This window comes from Elephantulus edwardii, unplaced genomic scaffold (genome assembly GCF_000299155.1).
Source record: "Elephantulus edwardii isolate Elephantulus edwardi_28Jun2011 unplaced genomic scaffold, EleEdw1.0 scaffold00004, whole genome shotgun sequence".
NCBI classification, from domain to species: domain Eukaryota; kingdom Metazoa; phylum Chordata; class Mammalia; order Macroscelidea; family Macroscelididae; genus Elephantulus; species Elephantulus edwardii.
Window position 1 is genome coordinate 6,982,212 of NW_006399754.1, and position 16,358 is coordinate 6,998,569.

The 16,358-nt window shown below is 39.8% G+C and overlaps 1 protein-coding gene across 1 annotated transcript in view; it reads right to left on the reverse strand.

Annotated features, from left to right (window-relative positions):
* Nucleotides 1–9,470: 9,470 nt before the first annotated feature.
* COG6 (component of oligomeric golgi complex 6) overlaps nucleotides 9,471–16,358 on the reverse strand; it is a 92,712-nt gene continuing 85,824 nt past the window's right edge. Inside the window, exons 18-19 of the mRNA XM_006879528.1 lie at nucleotides 13,529–13,608; nucleotides 9,471–9,638 (exon numbers count right to left, since the gene is read on the reverse strand). Coding sequence (XP_006879590.1) covers nucleotides 9,491–9,638; nucleotides 13,529–13,608 — 228 coding nt within the window. The 3' untranslated portion in view covers nucleotides 9,471–9,490. The remainder of the gene's footprint in view (nucleotides 9,639–13,528; nucleotides 13,609–16,358) is intronic.

Genomic DNA, 16,358 nt, shown 5'->3' on the forward strand with positions numbered 1-16,358 from the left:
AAATTACTCAAGCAGGTACACCTTAGTCTTTAAAGTGATATCCTTGCTATCTAGAATCGTAAAGAGGTCCCTGGCCACAGACTTGACCAATGCAATGCATTATTTGATTTTAGTAAGTCTCTCATCATCGGCACACACAGGCTTCCTCACGGGTGATGCAGCCACCAGAATGCTTCCTGTCACTTTTATTTCCATTCCGACAGCCATCAACACTCCAGACAAGAGCCCCTAAAGTGGGAAAACCTCAGCCTCTACCTCCTTTGGGACCTTTTGTAAAGATACGATCATCACTGACAACACCTCCTGAGCTCTAGTTACAGCCACAGAGCCACATGGTCATGCCTGAGCCTGTTCTCGATTTTCCGACGGTGCTGTGCTCGCTCTGCCAATTAGCACAGCTCAGTCCAGAAGCGTTGTCTCAGAACATGCCCACATTCAAATGTCAAGGATTAATGAGCTGGGCTCTAAGTAGTAGGATGCATAAATGGTAGCAATCTGGTGCCAAGGCATGTCACTAACAAGACCCCCAAAATGCTCCAGAACATCATAGTCCAGGAAGGCTTCTTCCTGGCACAGTTTAGGCAAGAAGACAGAGGAAGGAAGGGGAGAAGGCAGCAGCTGGCCTCCTTCATCTTCTCCTGTGCACAGAGCCTGACTCTGACCCTGTACCCTTTCCAACAAGACAAGTCAAGGCAACCGTGAGGAGTGTTCCCCTCCCTGCCCTGACTCACCCCTGGGGCTGAGCCCCTGGCTTCAAATGCTGATTTTCATTTATCTGGACAGATTTGTTTCCCTGCATGATTAAACACTCTGTTGATTCCTCAGATGAGTTCATAAGTGCAAAAAAAAGAAGGAGGATCAGCTTTTTAATTGCAAGCAATCCAGCCTGGCAAATAGCGCTCTCAACATGTCCAAGTCCTGGACGTCCAAGTCTCGCCAAGATCCCCATCTGCTTCTCCCAGGAGCCAGGGAAGGGGGCTGCCCACTCTCGTTCCTAGAGAATGACAAGAGCTCAGAGCTAATGCTTTGTGAGAGTCTCTGGGCAAAAGTCACAGTGTCAGAACTTTGCACTGCTCTGCTGTTTCTCTTTTGGGGGGGAGCGATGGTGTGAGATGGAGCACTCGTGGCATAGCCTGTAGAGCATTGTACTACTCATCCCAAGTCCTCAAGTCTCGGGTGGTTTGAATCCACCAGTGGTTCACAGGGGGAAGATGGGCAATCTCTTCTTCCTAAGATTCACAGCTTCAGAAACCCAATGAGGGTCACTCTGCCCAGTCAATGGCCATGTGAGTTGGATGGTTAAGATCAGGGCAGGATGGAGAAATTAACAACTAAATAAATAGATAACAACTTTCTCGAAATTGCAGAGTTAACAAAGGCTGCTTTGCTTCCTAAGTTTTTTGGGTTGACACATGCCCCCTTTATTCAATAAACAACTCATCCTTGGAGTTAATAAAGGTTGCTTTGTTTCCTAAGATTTGTAGGGGTGCAGACCCTGAGTGCGTGGATGCCCATGCTCTCCTGGGTGATCCTACTCCATGTCATCCCTTTGAGAGGCAGGATACACCCCAAGTCTGATCTGTGGGCCCTGAATATCATGAAACCGCTGTCAGACTGGAGAAGGGTAGGACAGAAGCGCAGCAGAGCGGCGTGTTCCCTGAGCATCATGACTCAAAGCCCCCCGTGGCCCACTCGGGTGGCAGGCCCTGGAGGGCAGACGGACAACACTGGGAGTGTCTGGAAGCCCGCAATGGCCACATGACAGCCGGCATCATGGCCAGAAAGCCAGAGTGCCACCCTCTGGCAAGCGAGTCCAGGGCTGGATGCTGAATCCTGTAACCGCACCTTCCCCCTGAGCACTTGGCATTTAAGCCTCGGCCGCTTTGGCACTTGGCCTAATTGCTCAGAACGGGAGCTCAGCTAGAGAGTAGCTCTCCAGGCTCCTTGGTATGTAGCTGCACACAGCACAGAAGCTGTGATGGTTTTATCCCAACAACTCCCGTGCTCACCATCAAGATAGTATGAAAATGTTTCTAAAGCTGTTGGATGGAAATCAAATTTGGGGACTTAGACTTAAATTATGGTTTTAAAGCCAGCAAAATGCCAACCAATTATGAAAATGGTTACCTTGCCTGAAAAGAAAATGATCCAGGAAGAATGTGGCCATGTTGATGTATAAAGATTGCTTAACAAAAAACCCTAGAAGCTAGAAATCAGCGCGCCATACTTGTTTACAGTTGCTAAAGTGGATTGTGGATTATAGTTCACTAAGATAAGGACATTTTAAAGGATACAATTGGATTAGTTCTAGTTTATTGCTATGTAGCATCAAGTGGAGCTCTGGTGGCCTAGTGGTAAGGGGCTGCACTGTTAACCTAAAGGCATGCAGTTCAAATCCACCAGTTTCTCCACAGGAGATCGCAATCAACGCTCATGAGATTTACTGCCTCTGAAAAAATCACTAGAGGTTCAGTTATGGGTCAGTTCCAACTTGACAGTACTCAACAACAAGAAGCATCAGAATTGATACTGACTCACAGCTGACCCTCCAGGAGTTTTCAGAGACTGTCCATTGTAGGGAGGAGACTGCCCTTCTTTCTACTATGGAGTAGCTTGGTGGATTCGAACCACCTGCCTTTGGATTGCCAGCAATTCCTTATCACTAAGCCAGCAGAGCTCCCCAGTGTATTAGGTATTATGAAATCTTACTTATTTTTGTGATTTGAGCATAAATTTATAAAAGAAATTGGCTTTCCATTCAACTATTCATACTAATTTTGTTTAATGACATTAATTACAACAATCGCAATCCATACTTCTCCCACTTCCTCCTTTTCATTATCATTTTTATTAATGTTTCCTCTTTCTGCTCTTTGGGCTTAATTCTTCAGGAAATGCTGCTGTTTTGACTTGATAGAGTTGGTTATTCTTACAAGTGAGCACCTCCCTGGTGTCACTGGTCACCTTACAGGCCTATGTTTGGAAGTTGAGCCAAAGGGTACTTTTGTTCCAGGTCTAAAGGGCTACAGAACTCTTAGAAAGTCGTTTGCCATTATAAAAAAGAAAAAATCTATTGGAGTCAATACAAGCCACAAAATCTTCTCCAGTGTTTGAAAATAGAAATCAGTGATATCACCAGTAACTCAGTAGGTCATGGAGATTTAGTTTATCAGAGAATCTAAGCACTTGCAGCTGTTAGTATAATTGTGATTGGCTTAGCTGGCAAGACCAATTTATTGTTATAACTATAGCAACGATGTCAGTCTGGAGTCTAAGGTGCACCTGATACAGGCCATGGTCTTTGCAATTACTTGCTATGCATCAGAGAGCTAGACAATGACTAGGGATGATAAAAGGAGTTGATGCCTTTGAGCTGTGGTGCTGGAGAAGAGTATTGAATGTATCATGGACTGTTGGGAGAACAAGTTCATCCTGAAGAGGGTGAAGCCAGGGTGCTCCTTGGGCAAGGATTCTGAAGCTCCAGCTGACATACTTTGGACATGTTGCAAGGCGGTATCAGTCCTTGAAGAGGGACACCATGGGAGGTTGGAGGGATAGTGCATGAAAGGAAGACTCTCGATGAGATGGATTGATTCAGTCACTGGGGTAATGGGGATAAGGCATGCTGAAGACAATAAGATTGGCAAGAGATAGAGCAGGGTTTAGGGCTGTTGTACATGAGGTCTCTATGAATCGCAAGTGACTCAACCGCACATAACAACAACAACATAGGCATGTTGCTAGGAGAGGCTATTCGTTCGAGAGGACCATAATGCTTGGAAAAATGGTAAGCTAAGGAAAGGAAGACCCTCAAAAAGACGGATTGACACAGTGACTGCAGCAATGTGATGATGAGGATGGCACAGAATAGGAGAGGGTTCAGATCTGTTGTTCACTGGGTCACAATTATTGTACTCGACTCGATGATACCTACCAACAACATGAAGGAGTGGGCTGAGAGAGAGATGTCAGAGGAACATGGCAAAGGGTAACTAAACACAGACAAGCGGCTAGGCCAGGGGCTAACTATGGAACAGACTATCGACAATTTATGCACAAGGTCAAAGTGGAGCTTAAAAGAAACAAGTCCACAAGAACGAAAACATGATCTTAAGATTATCCCCCCCTGAATTTACAAGCCACATCAAGAATAGATTTGATGCCAATAGTATTACTATGCAGCATGCAGGAGCAATGATTTTGAAAAATACTATGTAACTTGGGACAGTCTGGAGAATATTATGCTGAGTTAACTAATGCAGTCTCGTAAGAACAAGGATTGCATAAAACGATTATTTTAAGAATAAAAGGATAACTATTAAAAGATGCATGGGAACTTAAGAAGGGTGGGTGGGGAGGGGAGGGATGAGGATGTGTAGAGGAGAAACCACAGAGTTGAACAGTTTGATGAATGGCAGGAGGGAGGAAGGAAAGGCGAAGAATCCAGGTGAAAAAACAGGATAATGATGGGCAAGGTCCGAAAGTGATTAATCTTATGAAATATGATGCATTAAAAAATGATTACATGAAACAGTGTAAATGAAAAATAATGTGAAACACAATGTATATCGAACTTTGTAAGCAAACCAATTAGAAAGTGAGAATGGTGAAAAAAAAAATAGATTTGATGCATTGAATGTTAATAGCCAAAGAGCAGATGAGTTGTGGGATGATATGAAGGACTTCATCCACAAAGAAAGGAAAAGGTCATTACAAAGCCAGGGAAGAAAGGACCAAAATGGATGAAATAAGACCCTGAAATTTGCTATTCAATGTAGAGAAGCTAAAACAAAGGACAAAAATGATTACCATGAAAGCTGAATAGAAGATTGCAAAGGGAAGCTCAATAAGACCAAGTATTTTAACAAAATGTGCAAACAATTAGTATTAGAAAACCAAGAGGGAAGAAGCACTCAGCACTTCTCAAGCTGAAAGAACTAAAAAGCAAATTCAAGCCTTGAGTTTCAATACTGAAGGATTCTATGGACAAATCTTGAATGATTGGGAAGCATGAAAGAAGATGAAAGGAATGCACAATCACAGTATCAAAAAGAGTTGGTTAACACAGAATCATTTCAGGGCATTTCATCTGATTAAGAACCAGGTGCTGAGGAAGAAGGCGCACTGAAAGCACTGGCAAGAATAAAGTTCCAGGAATAGAGAGAATAGCAAATGAGATGATTCTGCAAACAGAAATTTCAGACAGCTACTTGGCTACAGAGAGAGATCCATATTTATTCCATTCCAAATAAAGAGGCTATACAACAGAATCGATCACAATATCATTAATATAACAGGCAAGTAAAATCTTGCTGAAGATTATTTAAAAATGCCTAGAACAGAACATCAAGGAACTGGCAGAAATGCAAGCTGGATTCAGAAAAGGCTGTGGAACAAGGGATATCACTGCTCATGATCCATGGATCCATGCACAACCTGTAGACCAAGAAACAGTCCTTCAAACAAAGAGGACACTGGTTAAAATCAGGAAAGCTGTGGGAGATTGCTGTATCTTATCTCCATTTCTATTCCACTTGTATGCTAAACAAATAATGTCCGATGCTAGGCTATATGAGGAAGAACGTGGTATCAGGATTGGAAGAAGAGTCATTAACAACTTACACAAATGACACAGCCTTGCTTGCACAGTAAGATGACTAAGAATTTATTGAAGAAAACTCAAAAGACTACAGACTTCAATCTAGATCACACCTCAATAGAAAGAAAAACATAAGTTCTCACAACTAGACCAATAGGCAACATCAAGAGAGGGGGAGGAAAGACTGAGGCAGTCAAGGCTTTCACTCTACCTGGAACCATGATCAACTGCTGTCTCCCATAAGTTGTGGTACGTGCTTTATCTTAACAACAACAAAAAAGTTTATTTTCTTTGTGAGTTCTTTTTTACTTAATGGTTATTTAAGAATATGTTTTTAAAGTTTCTTGTCTTTGAAGTTTCCAGATTTTCTAGAAGGAAAATTACTGATTTTTTAAAAATTTTGTTAATTTTAATGAACATTTACAGACATTTTGGATTTCCATTTATTCATTGTTGCATTTTTCTCCCTGCCCACCCCTCCCCCACCCAGTTCACTCTTCTCTTTGAAAAATAAAATTCCTTCATTGGTATACAATTCCCCCCGCCCCTCCAGGTGCACTCCACTATGCTAGCTTCATGTGGAGAGACCGTATTCTATGTGATTTCTTTTGACACTTACTGACACTTGCTTTGTGGTTTACTATATGGTCTACCTGTAGAATGCGCCATGGCTTTTGAGAACAAAGTGTATTCTATCATCATTGCGTGAAGTATCTCAATAGGCATCTGCCTAGTTGGTCTGTACTATTTCCTTGGTTCCAGTTGTTCTACTCATTTTTTTCAAAACTAACTTGTAGATGCTAAGTAGAATTACATTTCTCACTTCAATAATTCTGCTTCTCTTCATGTGTTTTAGAGTTCAGTTACAGGTATGTGTATTTTTATATGTGTTATATCTTTGTTATGGGTTGATTCTTGTATTACTATACATTGTCCTCTTTTGTCTCTTTAGCCACCAGGTTCTCATTGTGAAGACTGGAGAATAAGGTCTCTCACAATTCAGATATGGTTCAGGAGAAAAGTAACCATACTGAAATACACCCAAACTCTTCTGCTTTCCTTAACACTGACCAGGGAAAACAGGTAAATGGAATAAGTCATATCTGCTAAAGAAGTCAAACAATAACCTTCCAAACACACAAAGTACCAGACCCAGAGGGTGTTTCACTGGTGAATTCTACCAAAAATTAAATTTCACAAATTCTTTTTTAAATTATTTATGTGTTTCTTTTTTCTTAATTTTAATGAAAGTTTACAGAGACTTTGAGTTTCCATTCATTCCCTTCCCGTTTGCTCTTCTCTCTGAAAAGTAAAAAAAAAATATTCTTTCATTGCTCTATAATCCCTCCCCCCAGGTCCACTTCACTATGTAGCCTTTGTTCTGAACTCCTGTCATGACAATAATACCTAATCATATATCCCTTTTAAAGAGCTCCCTCCCTCATCTGTTTCAATGCAGTATACATAATTTATCCCATCTTTCTCAGTCTTCCCCAAACCTGATGTCAGTCCTGTTTTACAACAGTGGCACTATACAGTATTTGTCCTTTTGTGACTCAGCATAATGTCCTCCACGGTCACCCATTTTATATATTTTATGAGTTCCTTGTTTTTCAATGCAGCGCAGTATTCCACTGTGTGAATATACCACAATTTCTCTATCCATTGTTTAGTTGATGGGCACTTGGGTTGTTTTCAACTCTTTGCTATTGTGAACAAAGCTGCGATAAACATGGATGGGCATATATCTGCTTGGGTGGCAGTTATGGTCTTTTTGAGGTATATTCTCAGTAGTGGAATTGCTGGGTCAAATGGTATTTCTATTTCGAACTTTTTGAGAAAGCGCCATACTGCCTTCCATAGTGGTTGCACCATTTTACACTCCCACCAACCATGAATAAGAGTTTCAGTTTCTCCACAATCTTGCCAGCATGTGTTGTTTGCCGTTCTGTTAAATTTTGCTATTTTTACTGGGGTGAGATGATATCTCATAGTTGTTTTGAAAATTACACAAATTCTTAAAAATCTTTTTGAGGAAACAGAAACAGAGGAAACATTTCCCAATCATCCAATGAGGCCAACCCTAACGCCTTCTACTGTGCATGTCATCAAACTCATTCTCAAGTTCACACCAGAGGCAAAAAACTGAGAATAGTTAATACAATATAAAGGAAGAACAAAGTTAACGGACCAACATGAGCTGATATCAAAGCTTACTACAAAGAGACAATGAATAATTTCTGTGCAATTTTTGTTTTAAAACCTCAAACTGATCTAAGAAAATAAAGTATGCTTTAAAAGCTTATAAAAGGAGGAAGAAAAAAAACCACAACATCACAATCTAAAGAGTTTAATATTTGAGAAAAACAAGTAAAAACAATTTTTTAAGAAAACAAAGGCATACACCAAGTAAGACAGCAATTTTTTCACTGTACAAATAAATTATGTAAAATCAAGCTTTTGATTTATATCCTACTTTATTTTCTATTTTTAATACATCACATCTATTCATTAAAGGGAAAAGTCTGGAAGTATGGATTTGTAGCAAAATAGATGAGAAATCATTTCTTTGGAACCAAGAGAATCATACAAAGAATGACAAACTACAGAGAGACAACTAGGCTATATTCTAGAAAAACCAACATAAGTAGCATATTTTATCATCTAATAAAAATATTAATTTTGTTATCACTTTAAAAAATATTTCAAACTATAGTTTTTTTAATTTTTTCTTGTGCCTCAGTCTTCTCATCCATCATTTAGGGACCTATCCTTTATGTGTGGGAAAGAGACAATCTCCTCCTGTGTAATTTACTGTCTTTTAAAATCCACTGGAGGGTCTGCTATGAGTTGGTTCTGACTTAACATACACAACAACACCCCTTTAGGTACATTAATCATTAAGATATTTCATTACTAAGACTTATTCTAGAAATCTTAGTCGCTTCAAACACACTGAGATTTCTGATGATAACTTTTAAATCTCTTTCATGGTGAAGTTCTAAAATCAGAGCCCAAACCACTTTGTGAGGGGTCTCCACCGACACGTTCAGTGCTGTCCTGGCAGCTTTTCCTCCACTGCTGGAGAAGATCACTATTTTGAGCACCAGCTCAACCTGTAGATAGATGACTGGATCTGAAGAGGACACTGTATCATGTACAACCAATACAGCACATTAGACACTTGATTTACACACAGACCTGGTTGCTCACACTATGAAAAGACCTGTGTTGACAGCGTTGAATTTCACTGTGCATTCAGCCTAGGGTAAACAGAGTGGAACCCAGTCCATGTAAATGATTTCTTTCTGTCTTTTTTGTATTTGTATTTGACAGGGCGCAAAAATGTGTATAAATGTGTCAAACTCAGGACTCAGGGTCAACAGAAAGGCAAGCCGCAGTCTTGCACGGGTCCACGTTCTGCTGCTATGTTTACCTCTCATAACCCACACAGGGCGTTTGTTCTGGGGCAGAGAGATCGCTGGGCTCCACAAAGTTACTATGCATGTCTATGCAGATTCACAGCTAATAAGGAAGCAAATGAATCTTTAGACAGAGTCACTTACCTGGCCAAATGCTAAACACTACTACTGGTCTTTATTTGGACAAATGTCTAAAGTACTGTTAATTTATAAACAGTCTTGTTGAAAAAATTAAAAGGAGAAAGCTTTTTAAACCTCTCTCATACTACCTTCCCCAGAACAGAGGGGAATCTGTGTAGGGCTGGAGAGGTGGATGGGGAGGAACAGAGTATTTCTGGCCCAGACAGAGAGAGCAGCCCCGTCACTTTTCTTACATGCTACTGCGGCCAGAGCAGTTGCCGTGGCTTACAGTTTTAGGACGCGAGGACTGACAGGATAGATGGTTTGGGTAACACAGTCAGTAAGGCAATCAGGAGAGAAGCGTCTGCACTTGCTGGGGCGTCCGCTGTAGAAGGGTCTCGGGCTCCTTGTAGCCGCTGGCTGGGTTCATCACGGCTGAGTGCACTTCTCCGTATGCTCGGCACACTAACTCGGTCGACTGCTTGATGATCTGCTCCCTGGTGACACAAGCAAGCAACGTGTGAGCACATGACCTCAAGGGAAAACGTCCCCTGACAATTCCGGGGAAGCTTCAACTATGGACTCGCTTGTTCATTTTCACAACCACCACACCGACCCTATTTAAACACCAGTGCAAAACTACAGGAGTTACTTATCTCCAGAAGAATACACTGTGGTGGTGTTTATCATGTATGCAGTTACAGGGCTTGGTTGACACTGAATGCGTTGGCGGGTGCAATGACTGGCGCATGGTGGAGTTCTAAACAAGCAGCAGTAACTAGGACCTCTCATCGATGACGTGATTTTGTAAAAGTGACTGATCACACATTGATTGACCTTACACTAACCACCACACCTGCTAGGTTCCTCTTCATCCCTAAATTGTGTGGCTAAAAACGTGTACAGCATTTGCCTATGAGTCACAACATTCTCGTGAATTCACATTACTATATGTGGTTCCATAAGGGAGCACTAGTGGCCCACTGAGTGCACTGCAATCCTGAAGGCACAAGGTTCGAGGCCACCAGCTGCTCTGAGGGAGATGGACGGGCAATTTCCTACAGTGTCATCAACCACATCTATATACCCATCAGAGGGTCAGCTATAGGTCCATTAAAACTTTACAGTACAGAACAATTTACGTGGTAACATGAGTGTACTGTTCAAATGGCCTTCCTAGCCACGGACCTTGGCCTTCATCATGTGCATGCCACACTGCCCCCAGCTACAACTATTCATAGACTGCTATACTTAGATGCCAACACCAGTTTTCTGATTCTTAATAAAACTCAATAAAAATATACCCTTCAAACTTTACTTCCAAATCTACTTTTGTTTTGGTTTTCCTTTATTTTTTTTTTTCTTTTTTGGCAACCCATGGATATTGAATTGTGGTGAAAGTTACACAATAGTTTAGATTAACCAGCGAAAAAATATCTGTCTTGTGCAGTGTGCTCTTTTAAGAACAACTGATATGGAACAAGTTAGCAAATGCAACAACAGCCGTTTAGATAGAAAGGGTGGAGTGCTTATGAGAATAGAGAAGAATCATTTTGAAGAGGAGGTTGAAAATTCTAGAAATTGAACAAAAGCAATATCACTGATTTGTAAATTCAAGTGTCGCTGAATTAGTGTGTGCTCTAAGATAGATGACAGATAGATAGATAGATAGATAGATAGATAGATAGATAGATAGATAGATAGATAGATATGTATAGAGAGATAGAAAGACAGAGACAGAGAAAGAGATTCTCAACAACCCAAAATGGGTTTTTTTTAAAAAAAATGGTGTATTAAAATAGGTTAGATATAAAATTCGGTACTGCCCTACAGAGTAATAAGAACTTTAACTTCTGGGGATATGTCTTCTACCAGAAAGAAATCTACCCAATAAACTTCACAGATTTGAGGACAAAAATAAATAGTAAAGAGAGACTCAAACTAAGGTACATTACAACAATAACTGGATGGACCTGTTTAGTAATGTTTCATTACGACAGTAAGAGGACAAACTGTTCTCCCAAGACCCTTTTTGCCTTATTGTCAAGTTTTGCACATTTTTCTCAACAATTCTTACAGTTAGAAGACAGTCTGAGGATGGTAGAGAACAAGGCAGCGTTTCATTCTGTGTACATAATAATCATGTGCTAAATTACTACTAGAAAAAAAACAACTGAAGGGGTTAACCATCAGCCTGCAATGTACATTTTTAAAAATTATTTTTTTATTTTATATTGGTTGCATATGAAATTCATATACACTATGTTTCATTTATATACATTGTGTTCCACACATTCCTCTATTCACACTGTATTTTACACTATCATTCTCATACACTGTGTTTTGTAAAATTAATCACCATTAATCCATGCCCACTATTATCAGGTCCCCACTGGAGCTTTACTAATTCTGTCACCTCCTCCCGCTGCCCACCAACCTCTGCAACCTCGTGAATTCCTTCCTCCCCACCTTCAGTCCCCCTCCTGCCTCCCCTCTGCCCTTTTGACTTTTGTACACATCATACTAGTAATCCTATTTTTACAATAATGGTCTTATGCAGTATTTATCCTAATAAGACTGAGTTAGTTCATTCAACATAATGCTCTCCAGGCTCTCTCATTTTACACAGTGTTTTTTAAATGACTACTCCTGAGTGCTGCATCATATTCCATAGTGTGAATGTACCAGTTTCTTAATCCATTCAGTTTGCAGATGGATGTTTAGCTGTTTCCCTTTGTTTGCTATTTTAAATAATACTCAATTTGTCCAGTTAAAACTGTAATGTTGCAATAACGTGTATAAACTCCTTCAATTTTAATAAAGATGAATGCATTACTAAATGAAAACAATGTCATTCTCATTTTAAGACGCACTCTGTGAAGTTAATTAATTGTATTTTAAATAATTATCTCAAGCACTGAGCTGTGATAAGAAATGAACCCCTTGCTTCCAGAATCATCGAGCATGTCATTAGTCAGTACTTAGGATTTTTTGGTTACCATAACAACATGATACAACTTTTATAATCACCAGAAACCCAGCATTTCTAAAAACGGCTATTTTAACACTCATCAGGTTCTGTTATCATTAAAAATGGAGCTTTCTTCCAGCACCACAGATTGCACAACCGTGAAATCAAATGCACCACAGGAGAGAAAGTGTTAACAATTCAAGCCTGAGACACGAAGAACCAAAGACAGTCGTGGACTAAGAGGCAACTGTTGTTGTCGTTGACTGCCATCGAGTCGAGCATCACAGTACCCTATGAACAAAAGACCTGAAGCCTCTCTATAACCATCGTTTTTCTCAGTTTCCAGAGAGGCATGTTGTATAGGAAGTCAATGCCACTCCTTTAAAGAATGCACATTTGATTCCTTTTTTTCACAGTATCAGAAATACAATAATGGGTCAACATTTCACAGTGCATACGTACATCTTCTTGGGATCTAAGGCATATCCCAAACATCTCTGAGCTTCCTTTAAAAAGCATAACGTAATTTCTACAGATGAAGTGTTAAAAATACAGCGCTACTGAATGTTCAGGAGCACAGTCTCTGCCATCAGAGACACTGAAGGCAAACCTTGGCTCTGCTTCTTACTAATGGCTTGACCTTCGTTCAATGACATCATCTTTCTCTGCAATGACCTCTTATACAATGCAGAACCTAACACTTGAGAGCATTACATAAGACAATCCATGAAACGACCATGGTGCATGACACAGGCAGGAAGGGTGGGCTCACTGTGATCAGTCACCACTGATGGCCACGTGAGCCACAGTCCCACTGATGGGGATGTTCTAGAGTGATCACAGCCCCTTCTCACATTGATATATATGCAATGAGATGATTCTAAGAGGATTTTCATTGGACTTGTATTGAATTTACAGCTTAACCTTTGCCACTAGTGATCTTTCCCACCAAGGAACAGGGTGGATGTTTTTGTGTACCACAGAGTTGGAAGTGACCCAAAGCTGACCCTCCAGTGGGTTTTCAGAGGCGGTTAATCTTATGAGAGAGGACTGGCCAACTTTTTCCTGCTGAGCAGCTGGTGGACTTGAACCATGTACATTTACACTGGCAGTGTAATTCCTTACCACTAAGTCCCCAGAGCTCCATAAGGAACAGGGTAAGACCTATTTATTCAGGTCTTTTGGGGTTTTCTTTGGGCTTCACAAAAAAATTTTACACTTTCTTCCACCAGAACTACATACATAGATCTCTAATGATAAATCTCCTAAACCTGAAAGAAAAAAAATTAAAAAAAAAAAAAAAAAAAAAAAAAAACCCACCAAAAAAACAAAGCACCACATCAAAATTCTCCTAGGAAATTATCTGACATTGAAAAATATGTGAGTCTTTACCAACCATGAAACCAAGACACTCACTTCACTGTGGCACTGAGAAGAAAATTCAGCTGTGGCATCAACAGATTGTCTGGAGCTGCCAGGTATCGATCAAACTGAGCCTGAAAGAAACAGAAATGCAAAGTATAAAGCACGTATAATATTCACAAATAACTTTTTTTTGCAGAATTATTGGCCTTTTTTATTGTGTTCATTAATTTGCTGTATTTCAACATCGGTGGGGTTTTTAAAAATTTTTCTATCAGTCTATTTACAAAATTCTAATATATTGTTTTTAGCTCGTTTAAGGATTAAATCTCAGGGGGAAAAGAACTGACAATCTGAATTAGTAGTTGATTGTGTTATTAAATGAGATTTCTGTAGATATCCTAACTAAAACTGTTAATTTAGCAGAACTTAAAAAACTACAAATTCGACCCACGAATGCTAATCTCTCTCTTCAAGCTTGGGATCTGTATGAACAAAATTTCTTAATATTCTGAGTCTACTTTTCTTTCTTGCATCAACTGTATTTATTCACTCATCCATTCATTTGACTAATATTTACTGAGTAGCTACCATTTGAAAGGTACTGTGTTAGGTAAAAGTACTACAATAATGAACAAAGAAACCACAGTCAATAGACTCACAGAGTACCGGTATGGTTGAGTAAAAGGAGTATTTAAACAAATGATAGGACTATATCATTACAAAATGTTCAATGGCTATGAAAAAAAAATCAAGGTAAAGGTCAAACTGGGGGAAATCTGACCTAGGCTTGTGGGTTAGAAAAGCATCCTGAGAAAAGGACATTAGAGGTGAGATATTAGAGGTGAATTAACTAACAGAGGGAGAGTTTTTGAGGTGTAGGTGACAGCATGATAAAGGTGTGAGAAAGACTTCAACCTGTATCAATAAAAGTATTAGGACATCATTAAAGTAAGGGAGTGTCTAAAGAGCAGTAAATGGAACATGGGGACACAGGGCCACTGAGTGTCTCTGAAAGGGCCAGAGGAAGTGAAAATTGCACAGCCCCTCAACATCCCAGAGCAAAAAGCAGATAAAGGTCCTGCAGCCCAGCCCCAAGGTACCTCTATAGCCACACCAGTACCAACAGGTTTGATAGGCATTGTTGACTCGACTCTACTCACAGTTGTGGTACCAAGAGTGTGCAGTTTTTCAGGGAAGTAAGTGGGGGAGGACTATCTCACTATTCAAGTCCAGGTTTAGTGCAGGAGTCCCAAGCCAGATTAACAGCAAAATACAATTCTGTACTTAGTAATACTAAGTCCCAGTTCAGTTCTGTAGCATAAATTCAAGAAGCCTCTGGTTTCCTTAATCATCCAGCAAGTTTTGCCTCAGAACAGTTATGTCAGCTTCTCCTTCAAGAATCTGGCAAACAACACTTAACTGGGGCCAGCACAAATGCAAGAAGCCTCAGATTGCAGCTTGCCACAGTCTCTCCACCATCACGAGGGTCTCACCAGTAGGATTTCACTCTCACCAGGGTCTTGCTCCAGTCTCCCTGAAATTTTGCTGCCCAGATCTCTCTCTTTTATCCTGGTCCCACAGCTGTTAATGATTTGCAAGATCATATGTCTGTAGTTAAGACAGCTGGAGACTAGAGGATTTCAAGGCAATAGCTAAAAAAAGTGAACTTTTTTTTTTTTTTAAAAAGCTAACTTTTAAGCCAACACCACAGAGAGCAATATAACTTAATTTGTTAGTTTACCTGGCAGATTTAAAAGATTAACCAGAGTTTCTAATCCTTCAAAAATATTAATGATTACACTTCAAAGTCTTGAGCAAAGAGTATCCACAATTATTCAGTGTTGGAAGTCAAGAGTGAAGGTAGTTTTTCTGATACCTCCCTCAATTAAATTCAGCCTTGTGACATAACGTGTAGGAAAGCTCTGGCATCCTTTGTACAGAGGTGTCAAACTACTATTCACATGTTGCAATGTTTTTAATGTTTAGGCTAAGCTGTACTGTATATAATGAAGAACACAGGTTCTAGCTGCAGACTTCCTGGTGTTGTCATGAGAACTAGACTTAATATATAGAGAATATTTGGAAAGCTCACATGTTAATGGTGGCTGTCATGGTGGATATTATTACTACTATGTAATAGGAATAGTATTGTAACATTTAGAAAGTGGATCATTAAAATGAAAGATAAATGTTAAACTCAATGGCATAGCTATCATCCAATTCTAGAGTGTATGTATACACATAAAGTATATATTTAATATGTTGTTGTTGTTGTTGTTGTTTGTGCCATGGAGTCGGAATGACTCACAGCTGACACTTCAGCAAGTTTTCAGAGGAAATTTCATCATAGAGAAGGAGACAGGCCGACTGGCCATCCTTCTCCCACAGAGCAGCTGTCGATTTTGAACCGTGGGGTTTTGGGATGGTGGTGCAGATTGTTACCACTCTAGGACACCAGAGCTTCTGATATATTTCATGTACTAGACATAAATATACTAAAAAAAAAGTAATGCTTATGCAATACAAGATCCACATTTTAAAAGAAGATACTCTTGAATCTCACATTAAAGATTAACATACTCTATGACTATGACTAGAACTGGAGCTTCCAGTTGTTAAACAGGTTTGGAAGCAGGAGTGGCATCCACTTCCTAAACCATATTCCTCTGGAAACTCTATATGAACTTGGGAGAAAAAATGATAGCTATGAAAACACATAAGGTCTTTTGTTCACAAAGTGGCTATGAGTCTACCTGGACTCAAGGGCAATCAACAACAACATGACTAGAATGCAATTTCAGTTATTATTTCAAGAACTCAAGAAGCATAAAACAAATATCATGGCAATATGAAGTCTATAATAATATATAAAAATATCATG